The sequence below is a fragment of the Protopterus annectens genome, chromosome 9.part0, assembly GCF_019279795.1.
Source record: "Protopterus annectens isolate FY-2018-M chromosome 9.part0, PAN1.0, whole genome shotgun sequence".
Lineage (NCBI taxonomy): Eukaryota > Metazoa > Chordata > Ceratodontiformes > Protopteridae > Protopterus > Protopterus annectens.
In genome coordinates, this window is record NC_056743.1 from 1,927,981,477 (window position 1) to 1,927,997,820 (window position 16,344).

The 16,344-nt window shown below is 38.7% G+C and overlaps 1 protein-coding gene across 2 annotated transcripts in view; it reads right to left on the reverse strand.

Moving 5' to 3' along the window:
• STX10 (syntaxin 10) overlaps positions 1-16,344 on the reverse strand; it is a 610,467-nt gene that overhangs the window by 126,853 nt on the left and 467,270 nt on the right. For both annotated transcript variants that reach the window (XM_044084737.1, XM_044084736.1), the window contains one exon: positions 2,098-2,192. In XM_044084737.1, coding sequence (XP_043940672.1) covers positions 2,098-2,192 — 95 coding nt within the window. The remainder of the gene's footprint in view (positions 1-2,097; positions 2,193-16,344) is intronic.

Genomic DNA, 16,344 nt, shown 5'->3' on the forward strand with positions numbered 1-16,344 from the left:
TTGTGCAAACAGGTAAAACTAACAATTTGTCTGGTGACTCCCTGTTCTCTAATACTATTGGCAAAACCTAGAACTCCCTCCCCACCTAACCTCCCTTTCCTCAATCACCCAATTTAAAAGCAAACTGAAACCATACCTTAAATCACAATGGTTATGCCTTGTGCTAACCCTGACTAACTACCTCACTTACCTATGGGTCTTAATCACCTTATCTGCATGTGCTAGATACTTTTCTGTTACCCAAAAGGAGTGTGTGTCTCTACAGTTAAAGTTTTACTTGTGATTTCATTTCTATGACTAACTATACCTGATATGTACTACATTTGTGAACAAAAATCCAATGTATGCTAAAAAACTGTAATGTACCTCATTTTTTTGTAAAATCCCTCTTACTGTAAATAATATTGTAAATGTGGAGCTTTTCTTCCCGGGCCTCTACTGAAAATGGACATGCATCCAGTTGGATTAGCCTGGTCAACAAATGTAAAATAAATAAATAAAATAAATAAATCATCCCTATGCACAAAGGCTGGCCATCTACAGACAATGGAAGCTGCATAAGTCTCACATGCAAAGGCCGTGGAAACATTTATTATGGAAATGATCAATAATGACAAAGGAAACCTCGAGATACTGGACCCACCCATTTTGGCTTTGTCTAGGGCAGGTCATTCCTGTTTAAGGATTTCTTTCAGAAGGTCACAAAAGCAATGGACAAGGGAAAATTGGTTCTCATTGGCTACCTTCACCTGGCAAAGATATCTGACATAATAGTCCAACTCGGGCATTGTTGACAAACTCAAGAGTTTGGTTATAAACCCTTATGTCACCCGATGGAGAGCCAGATGGGTCAAAGACAGGACCCAGGAGGTTAGGTTTGGGAAGCTCACCTCTACAAAGAGGCCAGTCACAGGCAAAATCCCTCAAGGATCAGTCTTGGGACTGCTTCCTTTTGGCATCTACTTCTCTAAAGTCAAAGCCAATGTCAAGGCCCTCTGGCTGATTGAATCTGCATATGAATACAAATCAGTAGTGGTCATAGAACCCCCCACCAATTCTAATGTTCTCCAGGAAGGTATGACATAGAAAAGTAACTTGTTGTCAGAGCCATGGGCTAAAGCTAAATGCCAAGAAATGCATAATAGTATCCTTTGGGAAGTCAGCCACCCCTGGTAAAAATCACATTGATGAAACACCCCTAAGCGTCGACTCAGTAGTCAGGGACAAGGGAACACACGTAGACAGGAATCTAGTCTTTGATCATCATGTGTCTACAAAGTGAGGAAATCATTCTTTGTTGTGTCTTTGCTGTTATGCATTGCATTTTAAATTTATTTTACCTATACTATTTGAAAACAAATGGTCATAAATAGTCAGGATGTGCCAATCAAAAAGATAACAAATGTCATCATCTAGGTCAGCATTTATCAGACCTATCAAGAAGTACAATGCCCCCCTTTGGTATGTACAAACCAGGCACATCCAACAATTGGAATGTCCACAGAGGTTCTTCACTAAGACAATACATGATGTAAATAACATGTTCTATACAGACTGCCTCAAAGCCCTATCCCTGTATTGTCTCCCACAAGCTGCTGAGGGGAGACCTATGTCTGGCAAACAAGGTATCATTAGACCCCATGCTGATGGGCCTCCTGTGTATCTGCAAAACAAACAGCACCAGAATTACCTGTTTTAAAGACTTAAACCTTGCCTGTGATATAAAAAGGACCTGCTGGAGAAACAGGTATGTATACCAAAGAGTACCCCTTTGCTGGAACAAGCTTCCCATCCAAGTGAAACAGAGTTTCTCCATAACCAAATTCAAGTGTAACTTGGACAAATGGATCGCGGAACAGGAAATTCATCCTGGGTTTGGCACCTATGTCTCTATTGGACACAGGCAGCCTGTAAATGGTTCACCTCCCAGGCCCCTGCTTGTAAACGTTTCACCTCCTAATCCCCAGCTTACACTTACCAAAGGTATCAGAATTTGTAGAGATTTGGGATGCATGGCTAGGCTTATAAAGGCCCAGTGGTCGTTAACCTATTATACACCTATGAGCCTATATGTTACCATCAGTCTACAAATCTTACCACTAGTCATGTGCGAGACTTTGGCCATCTTCTTCAGGACACTATCCATTCTTGACTGGGTATTGTCCATTTCATGGGAGAAATCATCTAACATTCTGGAAAAAAATCACAAAGACACTTTCAGTGCTGTGCTGAATAAATACCACCACAAGTGAAGGAGGATGCTGCAAGGTAAAACACTGCACAAAACAGGTCAATTACTTTGTGGGTAGGCTTTATCACCCCATGCAGTCATATATACTTGTATTTATCTGATTGGTACACATTGACCATTGACAGCAAATTTGTTTCAAACAGTACAAGTAAAATAAATACAGAAAATGCAATGCATGCAGCAAAGACAAACTGCAGGCAAGAACATTTGTAAATAATATGAATCTGAAAATATCCACACAGCAGCTGACAACCCAATAATGAAAAGAGCAACACTTCTGCTACTGTAATTTACAGCAGAAAGTAGGCTGTGTGGAAATCTAAAACAAAGGAACAGACTAGTTTGTGCATATGCGGGCAGAGAATTCTGTGACAGACACCTACTGATGTGCATGTGCTTAAGTATGGTGTTCTGCAGAAGGGACACAATGACAGTATATAGACATGGAATTATGGGGTGGGGCAGAGAATGACATGTAGTTAAGGCATGGAATTCTGGGACAGAAGCACAGCCTGATGTGCAAGTGAGTGTGTGCAGAATGTATTCTGGGAAAGGAGTACATACTGACATGCATTTGTGTTGCCACAGAATTCTGTGAATGGGGCACAGTGACATACATGAATACAAGTATGAATTTTTTGTACAGGGGTATAGAATGACATGTAGCTATGCAGGTATGGAATTCTGAGACATGAACGCAGGAAGATGTGCATGTGTGTGGTATGGAAATGGGTAGACACTGGTATGAAATTCGACAACAGTGGTACAGACGAATGCTCATATATGTTGGTATGGATTATGAGAGAAGATCACAGGTTGAGATGCGTGAAAGGAGTACCGAATTTTTGGAGAAGTACACCATGTATTGTGTGAGTGATGTGCACATGTAATTCTAGGACAGTTTGATGTACAAGTATTTGACAATGGACTTTTTAGGACAGTGGAGCAAACTGTGCAGCACTACGGGGATACATTATCTTTAAACATGCTAATGTGTAGCTACAGAAGTTGCATGCTATGTGGTACACCTCTTTTTTGAAGGTGTCAGAGAAGCTGTTAACATATGCAGAGCGTGTGTGTGCATATTGTTTAGGGAGCAAAATGATAAATATTACATTATGGCACATGTAAAGAAATTAATATGTTTTGAAAAAATATATATGTATATGGAGAAGTTTAATATGCAGTTAAAAATGGTCCAACTCTAACCTCTAAGAATTCTTTTGCTGCAAGGCAATGCAGTTGAAAAGTGGAAGCTCTGTTTATTGATATCAGATTTCTCAGTGCATATACAAGAGCCAAGAAGCCTGCCAATCTACAGTGTGCCACATTTGTGCATGTCAGTGGGGACAGAACATGGAATATATTTAATAACAACCTCTCAAAAAAGCAGTACAAAATAGCAACACTCTGAGACATGTTTGGGGATTACTGTGAGCCTAGAAAGCACTTTCCATTTTTTGCCATTTGCTTTTTATAAGGGCACAATACTCTTATGTTGCTGAGCTTAAAATTTAGCCAAAGACTGAATTCAGAGTGTGATACACAACAGATAAACAAAAAGCACTATTAATAGATGCAAACTTGGACTTATCAAAAGCTGTGGATTTACATACAGTAAATGAAATTACAAATACAAAATTAAAGGAATTAAACAAGGAAATAGGGTGTGCATACTAGAACAAAAGTCAAATAAAAAAGTGAAAATAAGAGTGAGCATGCGCTGCAGTAGTAATAGAGCATGTGCTGCAGTAGTAATAGAGATTAGAAAGGAGTGCCCAGGAAGTAGGGGACACTTGAAATTCAAGCCTTGTGTAATATGTGTAGCTGCAAGAACAACAGAAAAAGTAATCCTGCATTTCTTCAATTTTTTTTTTAGAATTTGTGGTAGAATTCTTCAAAGATAAGCAAGAATAATAAGACAAGTATGTTCTAAAGTATTTGAATGTTTTTGAACAAAATATGAAGTAAAACTGTTCACTGGCACTATTAAAGTGAAGATAGCTGATACAGTGAAGTCTGAAAATACATCAAAGGCAATAACAAGAATACAAAATGAACTTTTGTCGAGAAAGTCACAGAATTAAGACAAAATTTTGAACTCAAGTCAGACACTGGTGCAGAGTGCAATATTTTGTCTGAAGCTACTTTTGCAGCATTAGGTCAAAAAGGCAGACAAAAGATAGCTGTGCTTACTGCAACAAATAAAACCAATGGAACAAATGGTACTGAGGTCATTACAAAAGTAAAGGATCTTGTTTCAAATCCAATAATTAAAGGAGCTAGATCATCTAACATTTTGGATTGTTTGGCTTGTCAGCAGCTAGCAACTGTAAAAACAATAAATGAATGTGTCCATTATAAATTCAGAAGCAGTCACATAATTGCAAAGACATCTTTAATACCATATAGAGGGGGTTCAAATGGAGAGATAAGTCAGCAAGCAAAGGAGGTTACCATTGCTGAAACTGAATTCATCCTCAAGTCTAGGTGAGTACCCATCACGAGGTCGACTCTGTTTTTCACAAAATCTCACCAAGATGACACTGATATATAGAGTGTATTTTATATAGCATATATCCTGGACAGAAGTAGGTCAAAAATTAAAAAAAGATAGCTGGGTACAGAAGACCCAGGATAAAAAGTGCCCAATCCTTGCAGGCGCACTGGTGCTAGGACTGGAAAAAAATGACAGTGTAGAATCCACAAAATACGGAACCATTCTTACACTGGGGCTAGGCCAGGCCCAGACTCTGGCTAGGCTTATAAATGCCTAGGGCAGATAGCCTAGTATGAACCTATGAACCTAAGAAGTAGCAGTCCACAAAAATCACAAAAACTGATAAGCCAAAGAAGACCCATAAAGATGACAGAATGGACTATTGAGGATAAGAAAGAAATTATGTACGGTTAACTATTATGCAAAAAGCTCAGAATTTCCAGATAAAAGATATACAAGACTGAGAGAAATTAGAGAAAAGAAAAATACTTCCACAAGAAAAACTGTCAGAAGCCTCAAATAAAAAAATGTGTTCATTAATACAACTGATTTATGAAAAATATTACATAGACCAAGAAACATTGATCTGTTTGGAAAAAGAAGCATCTGAGGAAGTGAAAAGTATAAACAACAAAACCTACAGATTTTTGAAAAGTATAAAAAAGAAATATGGACATGGGAAAGAAAGTGAGACTTGATATGGTGCAATATTTATGCAAAGTTGAAAGCCAAATTAATCAATACAAAACAAGAAGCCTCAAAGATACTCAAAGTGAAATACAGTCAAAGGCATCTAGATATGGAAAATTTCACAATAAAGAAAATATCACAAAGACAGGATGTAGAAAACAAGATTAGCAAAGTAGAAGTTAAAAAATAGAAGCTGAAGTTATGGAGTGCCTGTGAAGTGGAGGATTTAGTGTAGAAGGTCTAGCACAGATTACATCACAGCATGATGGAACGAGTTCTCAAAGTAAGGAGAAACAGAAATACCAGGAGACACAATACAAAAAAGCAGTGCTAAAGATATTTGAAGAGAAATACAGGCAAAAGAATCTGGACATGGAAAACTTTACAATACAAAAAAATAAGAAAACAATGAGGAAAAGTAGAAAAGAAGATTAGTACTGGAAAAGTTAAAGAAATAGAAACTGAGGTCATGGAGTACCTGTAAAGTGAAGGATTCAGTGTAGAAAATCTAACTCAGAAAGCACCACAGCAGGATAGAGCAAAAGATATCCAAAATTAAGTAAAAACCAGTGGAATGGGAAGCAGCCAGTCAGTTGCCATATGAAGACACTTTGGACTCTTCCACAGGAAACCAGTATAAACGTTCATTTGAAGCTGGACAGCAAGAGAAGGAACAGAAAACTGTGGCAACTCTGAAGCAGTCAATGTTGAGGAGTGATAGGCCAGTAAGCCCCCATATGACAGAGCAATGGATGACAGAGGATAGAATTGTAGAGAAGGTGTCACAAGAAGATGCTACAGAACTTTCTAAAGAATGCTCGCAGAAAAGGGAGAACAAAAAATGTGCCCTCAGTTTAGAAGAAAATGAGCCAAGAGAAGAGTTGCTTGATTTAATAGAGACAGGTATATTAAGATCAATGAAAGAAATAGACTGAAGAAGGTCAATAAAGCCCAAAAGTCAGAAGTTTGATAAAACAAATTAACACAATAATTAGGACTGTCCAAACAGATCCATACAATATAACAAAAGTAAACAGGTTATATTACTGTGCAGCTAAATTAATAACAGATAAAATTCTTCTACATGAACAAAGGGTAGTAAGGGAAAGAAGGGGAGAAATTGAATACCATCATGGAAGTATTGAATAGAGAAAACTATAAAGCAGTTAAGAAGTGTCACTGTTAGAGTAGTATAGAAGAGAGAACAGACCAACAAAAACACTCAGAAAGACAGAAGTGATAAAATCAATGCACAGTATTATAACGGATCAGGATCTCTCATGCATTATCTCAAACAATAAACTAAAAATATCAGCACAGGCAGAAAAACTTAGAAGATACACAGATAAATATAAAGGAAAACTACAAAATAAGCAATGTATTGATGACCCCAAAAAGTTTTAGAGAACCACCCAAAAAAGAAGAAATATTTGGAGAAGTATTTATGAAGATCCTGTAGAACATAACAAAGATGCTAAATGGATAGAAGAAGTACAAGAAAGAATAAGAAGTTCAAAGGTACAGGATATGAACTGGGATGAAGTAACAGCCACAGAGATTGAAAAAAAAGTAGTCCTTGTTCCCCTCTGCTCATCACTCCCATTATAGAGTACAATGCTCCTTTTGATATGTACCTCACAAGACATCTACAACAACTGGAAAGGCCGCAAAAATACCTCACAAAGAGGATTACTGGCCTCAAACAGATGCCTTACGCAGACCGTCTCAAAAAACTCCAGCTTTACTCCGTCGCATATTGCCTTCTCAGAGGCGATCTCTGCCTAACATACAAAGCTATGTCAAACCCAGAGCTGTTGGACATGCTCCATTTAAAGAAACCCCAATCCCTCCGAGCTACACACTCTAGGGACCTAAACCTTGTCACCACAATAAACAGAACATGCTGGAGGGATAGATTCCTGTCCCAGAGACTTCACAGACTCTGGAACAGACTACCTATGTCAAACAGAGCTCCACATTAGCATTCTTCAAGAAAACTCTTGATTGGATGGGTAATAGGAAATTCACCCCGGGGGTCACTTCTGTGGTTCTGCTTGACAGGAGCACAGGAAAATAATTTTCTTGGGTGGTGAAAGCCAGGGTACCTTTTTGGCTAGGCTTGTATAGGCCCTAGGGCCAACAGCCTAGAACCTACCTATGAACAAAGCTAAGGAAAGCCTCTAATTGGAAAACACCAGACCCAGATGAAGTACCTAACTTCTGGTTAAATGTATTAAAATCTTTGCACAAAGATTTAGCCAGGAGTAAAAACTATTTATATGCGCACCCTGAACAGACACCAACCTGGCTAACAGGAAAAACAATGCTCCTACTTGAGTGAACCCGCAAGCTACCCTAAAAATTATAGGCCAATAACTTGCCTTCCAACTACGTATAAACTATACTCTGGAACTGATGCTGACAGAGTTTATAGTCAATTAGAAGAAAACTCAACCATGGCAATAAATGAAAGTCATATGGAACAAAAGATCATCTGTTGCTAAATAAAAGTAATAATGGAGAACTAAAAAGGGAAAGAATCTAAGTATGGCATGGACTGACTACAAAAAAACATTTGATAGTATCCCACATTCATGAATGCTTAAAAATGTATAAGATACATCCTACACTGATCAACTACATTAGTGACCATGAAACAGTAGCAGACCACTCTGCAATTAAGCCATGATAAAAGACAAATTATTATTCCAGAGATAAAAATCCAAAGGGGGATATTCCAGGGTGACACCCTGTCACCTCTGCTATTCTGCCTTGCCCTTAATTTATTATAGCTTAGGCTATGTTTACCATTTGGCTCCTAGAAAACAACAAAGTGTAAAGACATCTTCCCTTTGTCGATGATTTAAAACTATATAGCTCAACAAATGAGGAATTGAAATCAAAACTGCAAGTAGTCAAAACTTTTTCACATGATATAAGAATGTCCTTTAGTCTTGATAAGTGTGCAAAAGCAATCTTTAAAGCAGTAAAACTGCAGCACCGAGAAAACATCAGTTTGGTACAAGAATGTGATATAAAGAACTTGAGCAAGAGGGAGTGTATAAATAGTTGGGAACTGATGAAGGATCACAAATAAAACATGAAGAAATGCGACAAACTTAGCAAGGAATATTTTAGAAGACTTAAATTAATCTTGAAAACAGTGTTGACATCTAGGAACAAAATTCAAGCTATAAACCAATTTTTTCTTCCTGTCCTAACTTACAGTTTTGGAGTGACTGACTGGCCTCAAAATGTGTTGGACAGATAAGATAGGAAAACAAGAAGGATACCTTCATGCTTACCAAATGATTTATAAAAAATCAGTGCATACCAAGATTATATATTCCCCATTCCGAATGAGGTATTGGCCTCCTTGAAATTGATTACATGTATAGATCTGCAATCATGAGACTGCACACATTGGCTGCTGACCTCACAGGACCCAAACGTAGTGAAAGTTTTGAAACACGAGGAGAATAAATCTAAGATGACATCCCTGCTTAGTCTAGTAGAAGCATACATACGTCAAGCAGGAATGGAAATCAAACCAGAAGTAGATAAAAAAATCAGGCAGCAACTGAATGTGCCAAAAAAAAAAAAAAAAGAATATAAGGTGAAGGATCAGATGAGAAGGCAAGAAATGTGGAAAATGCATAAATATAGTTGCAAGCATAGAAAACTTCTGGAAGAACCTTATGTTTATCAGGATCGAATGCAAGAATGGTTAAGGAGAGGCGAATTCAAACCAAAAGATGAAAGGTTAATAATGGCGGGCCAAGATAGTGGGCTATGCACACGTTGGTTTACAAAGTCCACTGAACATGTGGGAGAAACAGACAAATGGAAGTTTTGTAAAACAGAACTGGAAACAGTCGCACACCTCATTGCTGGTTGTGACATACTAATGGCAGAAGGACTGTATACCGAAAGGCATAATAATGTGGCAAGACTGTTGCACTGGGGATTGTGTAAACATTATAGTACTGAAGTACCTGACAAACACTCGAAACATCAGCTTCAAAGCATTATAGAAAACGATGGTCTACATCATGTGAGATCACCCATTGATCATTGAAATCGCTACACCCACAGACCACTGTTGTCTTGTGTACAGAGACAGGAAAGTCATAAAATATCAGGATTTGCAGGCAGAAATGAGAGCAATGTGGAATAAAGATACCCAGACAGTTCCAATAGTAGTAGGAGCAACGTACGGCACAGTGATGCAGTGGTTAATGTTGTCGCCTCACAGCAAGAGTTTCTCTGGTTCGATTCTCGGCTGGAGTGCCTTCTGTGTGGAGTCTGCATGTCTTCCCTGCATTTGTGTGGGTTTCCTCCCACGTTACAAAGACATGCATCTGGAGCATTTTTTCCTGGGCCTCCACTGAAAATTGGCTCATTCCAAGTCGGACTTTCTCTGTAAACAAATGTTAAATAAATATATAAATAGATAAAAATAAAAAAGAATCTGCAGTCGTATTTAGATACATTACCAATACATGTAACGCCATACGAACTGCAGGAGGAGTCATTACTGGGCACATTACGGGTGCTGGAAAGAGTACTTCTGGCTGACATCAAAAATTGAAACAATACTAATTTCATGAACTTTAATTGTACTTTGACTTGGGAATGGGGTCCATTCCCGTCAGGGTAACAGAAACCCAAATGACTTGGAGAAATTAAAAAGGGGGTCTGAATGAAGAAATGATAAAATCAGCAAAAAAAGGAAAACTGTACTGCTGGAATTAAATTCATCCTCAAGTCGTGGTGAGAACCTTCACGAGGTGGACCCTGTTTTTACAAAACCTTGCCAAGATGACACTGATATATAGATTGCATTTTATCTTCTTTTTTGTGGATGATTTAAAACTCTACAGTTCATCAGATAAGGAACTGAAAGAACAACTGCAAATGATCAAACTTTTTCAGATGATGTAAGAATGTCATTTGGTCTTGATAAATGTGCAAAAGCAACCTTTAAAGCAGGAATGGTGAGGCACCAAAATATCAGTCTGGGACAGGAATGAAATATAAAGGAACTTGAACAGGAGGGAGTTTATAAATATTTGGGAACTGATGAAGGATCAACACTGAAACGTGAACAAATGCGAATAAAACTTAGTAAGGAATATTTTTAGAAGAATAAAATTAATACTAAAAACATCTCTAACATCAAGGAACAAAGTCCGATTTGCTGTTCCTGTTCTTACAGTTTTGGGGTGGCTGGCCTTCCAAAAGGCATTGGATCAGCTGGAAAGGAAAACAAGAAAAATGCTTCATGCTTATTAAATAATTTATAAAAATCAGTGTATACCAAGACTATATATTCCGTTACATTCTGAAGGTGATATAGGCTTCCTCAAAACTGATTACATGTACAGATCTGCAGTCATAGGACTGCATACATATGTCACAAGATCCAAACATAATGAAAGTTTTAAAACATGAGGAGAACAAGTCTCAGATGACTTCCCTGCTTAGTTTAGCAGAAACATATCAGTGTCTATCAGGAAGAGAAATTAAACCACAAGTAGATAAAAAGCAAGCTGCAACTGAATATGCCAAAAAAAAAAAAAAAAAAAAAAAAAAAGAATGAATGTAAAGTGAAGAATCAGATGAGAAGGCAAGAAATGTATAAAATGCATAAATTTAGATGCATGTACAGAAAACTCCTGGAACAACCTCATGTCGATCAGGATCTAATGCAGGATGGTTAAGGAGAGGCGAATTTAAATTAAAACATGAAAGGTTAATATTTGTGGCTCAGGGTAGCGGACTATGCACACGTTGGTTTAGAAAGCCCATTGAACATGTAGGAGAAACAGACAAATGCAGATTTTGTAAAACAGAATTGGAAAAAGTCGCATATCTTGTTGCTGGGTGTGATAGTGATACACTAATGGCAGAAGGCATGTATATTGAAAAGGCATAACAATGTAGCAAGATTGTTGCACTGGGGATTGTTCAAACATAATATCAAAGTAGCTGAGAAGGATCGGAAACACGAGCCACAAAGCATTATAGAAAATGGTGAGGTTTACATCACACGGGATCACGCTTTACAACAGTTCAAAAAACAGATGCGAGAAAACGATAGTAGTCCATGAAAAGAAGACAAAACTAGCTACACCCAATGATTACAGTGTCTTACTTAGAGACACACAAAGTCATAAAATACCAGGATTTGCAGGTAGAAACGACAGAGATGTGGAGGAAGGATACTCAGACAACTCCAGCAGTGGTACAAGCAGCGGGTCTAATAATAAGGAATTTATAGTCATATTTAGACAAGTTACCAATACATGTAACTCCATATGAATTGCAGGAAGAGTCAATTCTGGGCACATTGCGGGTGCTGCGAAGAGCACTTTGGGTTAACATCAAAGAGTGAAACAATACTAACTTCATAAATTTCAATCACACTGACTTGGGAGTGGGATCCATTCCTGCCATGGTATTAAAAGATGAAAAAAAAGTTGGAGAAATTAAAGTGAGAAACCATAGCAATGATGCAGTTCACAATTATGATGATTTATTTACAGGTTTAGGAAGTTTGCCAGTAGAATATCATACATAAATAAATTCTGATACTTTGGGAAAATTACATGTTCAAAGGATGGTACCAACAGAAGTAGCACTGAGCAGGACCTGAATGGTAAGGTTGGTGTGGATTCTCTCAAGTGCTGTCCTTCAGCATTTATGTTTTAGTATTTTTAGATTTGTGAGATACTGTCAGCCTGCCTTGTATGGATACATCTACAGTATGACATGAAACTGGTCAAGGTCTTTTTTTGTCAAGTTCATCAGAAGAAATGACAACAAACATGAGGTCCTCCTCACTTTGTGGCTTAGAAACAAAACAATAATGGATTACAAATATATATTCTGTAGAACAGACAAACAACAAAGACTGGGGAGAAGCAGTAGATTATGGCTCAAAGCATAAAACATTTTTAAGATAACCTATCTTAGGCCCTCTCCTTTTCTCCCTCTTCACTAATAATCTACACAGTTACTCCAGATGGTTCTATAATACAGTAACGCAGATGATTCAACACTAATCTGTGCTGCCACTTCTCTATCAGCTCTTCATTCTCAAACACAGGAATCTTTCACTTCTGTTGAAACATGGTTAGCCAATGCCCATCTGATCCTGAACCCAAACAAAATTAAATTATTACACTTCCAGCCTAACAAGACATCGATCTCATGCCCACCATTTAATGTAATAGCCAAAGGACAATACTGTCATCTCCCTGACAACTCACACAACTTCTTGGAGTGGAAACAGACAATAACCTAACATTTGACTTGCATGTCTCCCTAACAATAAAAAAAAGTCCATAAGAAACTTGGAAGTCTATATAGGCACAAAAGGTTCCTGACCAAAATGGCAAAAATTACATTAGCACGAACCCATCATCTCTCCACTCTACTATATGCCTCTCCAATTTTAACTAATCTTAGGAAAAATTACTTATCTAAGCTAGAAGCATGTTATAATAAAATTGCTAAGTTTGCATCTGGCCGCCCATATAGAACACATCATTGTACAACTTTAAGGATACTAGACTGGCTTGAGCTTCCCAACGTTATTCTTTACAACCAACTCTCTCTAACTCACAAAATTGTAACACAACCAACCAGAACCCCTGCACTACAAAATCCCATCCTTCCTTACAGTTCCAGCAGACCACTTCGCTCTAGCAATAAGAACTTATTCACAGTCTCCAAGGCCAAGAACACTGCAGGAGAATCTTTATTTTACAGCTATATTCTCGTATATGAAGCTCCCTTCCTAACTCCATTCTCTCAATCTCATCCACTAACCACTTTAAGTCATCACTTAAAGCTTATGTAAAAAATAAGTGTCTATGTTCCTGTACTAACCCCTCATGAATGTTCTGATACATCACAGTATACCCAAACAATATCCAACTTCTTCCTCTGTGTTTAATCCTTTACTCCTACCAACCTTGACATAAGTCATACTTTACAAATACTAGCTATGTTCAAAGCCAAGGTTTTGTTGTCAAAATGTAACAAATTTGTATTTTATTATGTATACTGCATTTTGTTTACTTTATACTTTACTGATTATTGTAATGTGTGCATTAAAATTTACTGTTACTCATGGAGCTTTTCTCTCTGGGCCTCTGCTGAAAAAGGACCTGTGTCCAGTCGGACTTTCCTGGTAAACAAATGTTAAATACATAAAGAAAAATAAAAAGTTAGATCATTCAAGGAGAATCTGAGAAATAGTGTGTGAAGCTTCTACCAAAGGATGGCAAAAAAAAAAAAGGGGAAATAATGTTGAAAACTGAGTCCAAGGAATAAACTGTTACTGTAGTGCAGACTCAACTGGACAAATGTGGTGACCACATCCAAATATTAACTTAAACACAAATATGAAAGAAATTATTAGACTGTCACAGGTATGAGGACTATCGTCCTCAGAAAGTACAGTTGTGTACACTTACCATAATTGTAGATGTTCGAGTGTATTCACTGTTGCAGTCGTTACATTTGGTTAATTTGCTTGCAGGTAGCCCTCAGTTGGTCTGATTAACAAAGTCTTGGGTCCTACGTTGGTTGTTGTCTCATCTTCCATGACGTCAGGTAGTCAGGGGTATAAAGCATGCAGCCGACACCATTACATCAGTTTTTCTTGCCCCAGATGCCCCCATAATGGATATATATATATATATATATATATTTTATATATTTTATATATATATATATATATATATATATATATATATATATATATATATATAAAAGGTTACACCTCCAACAAAAAAGCAAATACACCAGAAAGCTTTAAGCATAGTAAGCAAGAATAGAGGTATAGTCAATAAACGTCAGGAGGCTGGAAAGAGGGTAACCAGGACTGCAACAGTGAATACACTCGAACATCTACATTTATGGTAAGTGTACACAACTGTACTATGTTCTTTGTGTTTCACTGTTGCAGTCATTACATTTGGGTTGATTCCCAAAGCTAAGGAAGGGAGGAGGCACTTAGATAGCATTAGGACCAGCTATAAGGCCCTGCAAGACTGCAGTGGCAAAACCAGCTCTGGATTTATAAAAAATTGGCAAGTGGTAATGCTTGGTGAAGGTATGTACAGAACTCCAGATAGCAGCTTCTAGGATGTCCCTGGTAGGGACACCTCTGAGAAAGGCTGTACAGGTAGATGTAGCCCTGGTTGAATGTAGTCTTATCCCCTGTGGGGTAGGTTTTTCATGGTGCTTATAGCAGAAATGAATGCAATGGCCTATCCACTTAGAAATGGCCTTCCCCTCTGTCCCTGTAGCAAATGCAACCAGCAGCTGTTCAGGTTTTCTGACAGGCTTAGTCCTGTCCAAGTAAAATCGAAGTTGTCTGTGCACGTCCAAGGAGTGCAGTATCCGTTCCCCTTTGTTCTGTGGATTAGAAAAGAAGGTTGGCAAATGAATGGTCTGATTAAGGGCCACACTAGATACCACCTTGGGCATAAAGGAGTATTGGTCCTGAGGGACACCCTGTCTGCATGAAAGATGATGAAAGGCTCCACTGCCATGATGGCCTGTAATTCAGACACCCTTCTTACTGAAGTGATTGCTAGAAGGAAGGCTGTTTTCCAAGAAAGGAATTTCAGCTCTGCATTTGCAGCTGGCTCAAAGGGAGGTAGAGTGAGCTTTTCCAATGCAAAGTTAAGGTCCCAGGCTGTAGTAGGGGCTCTCCCTGGGTGGTCTTAAGTTTTTGGTCCCTCTGAGGAATTGCTTCGGCAGTGGATGAGAGAACAGGGGTGGTTCTGAGTTGTAATGTGCTGAAATGGCCGAGGCATGAATTTTGATGGAAGAAAAGGAAAGGCCCTTGCGAAGCATCTCAGTTAAGTACTGAAGAATGTGTGGTAAATTGGGCACTGTTGTGTCCATCCCCTGTGTTTGGTTCCAGGAACAAAATCTTTTCCATTTTTCAACATAGGATTTTCTAGTACTACGCCTCGTTGCCTCCAGAATGACATCCATCACTTGCTTACTGAGGGATGGTAATGGAGAGATCATGAAATTAGCCAGGCTGCAAGGTTCAGGGTTTGAAGCTGTGGGTGCAGAATCTGGCCCTCCTGCTGGGACAGCAGGGCAGGGGTCTGAGGCAGGTGCCATGGTTCCAGAAGTGACACTGCGTAAGAGGAGGTACCAGTGTTGCCGTGGCCAGTCTGGTGCAATAAGTATTGTCCTTGGTTTGTCCTGTTTGATCTTTAGTAGCACTTTGGAGAGAAGAGGCAGAGGGAGAAAGTTATAAACTGATAGGTTTTTCCACGTAAAGGACAGGGCATCCACTCTCCAAGATTGTCTGTGGGGAGTCCTTGTGCAGAATTTGTCTAATTGGTAGTTCTGAGGGGAGGCAAACAGGTCTATCTCTGGGCTCCCCCATTTGTTTCTCACAATGTTGAATTATCTTTGGATCCAGTTTCCACTCGTGTGGGTCCATGAAATTTCTGCTTTGGTCTACCACTATATTTAGCTTGCCTGGCAGGAATTGAGCTTGTGGATGCACTTGGTAGCTCAAGGCTGTGTTCCACAGAGCCATGGCTAGTCTGCAGAGAGGGGGTTCCCCCTGCTTGTTTATGTACCACATAACAGTGGTGTTGTCGGTCTTTACCAATAATTGTCCTGGAAGAATGTGGTCCTTGAAGGCTGTCAGAGCATTCTGTACAGCTAATATTTCTTTTTGATTGATATGCAGGTGCATTTGACTCAGGTTCCATTTGCCCTGAATGCACTGCCCTGCCAAGTGAGCCCCCCATGCATAGTCTGATGGGTCTGTTGTTAGGGTTTGGGTGGCAGGGGGTAGAGCAAATAGCAGTCCCTTGTTTTGGTGGCAGGTCTCTGCCCACCAAAGGAACTCTAT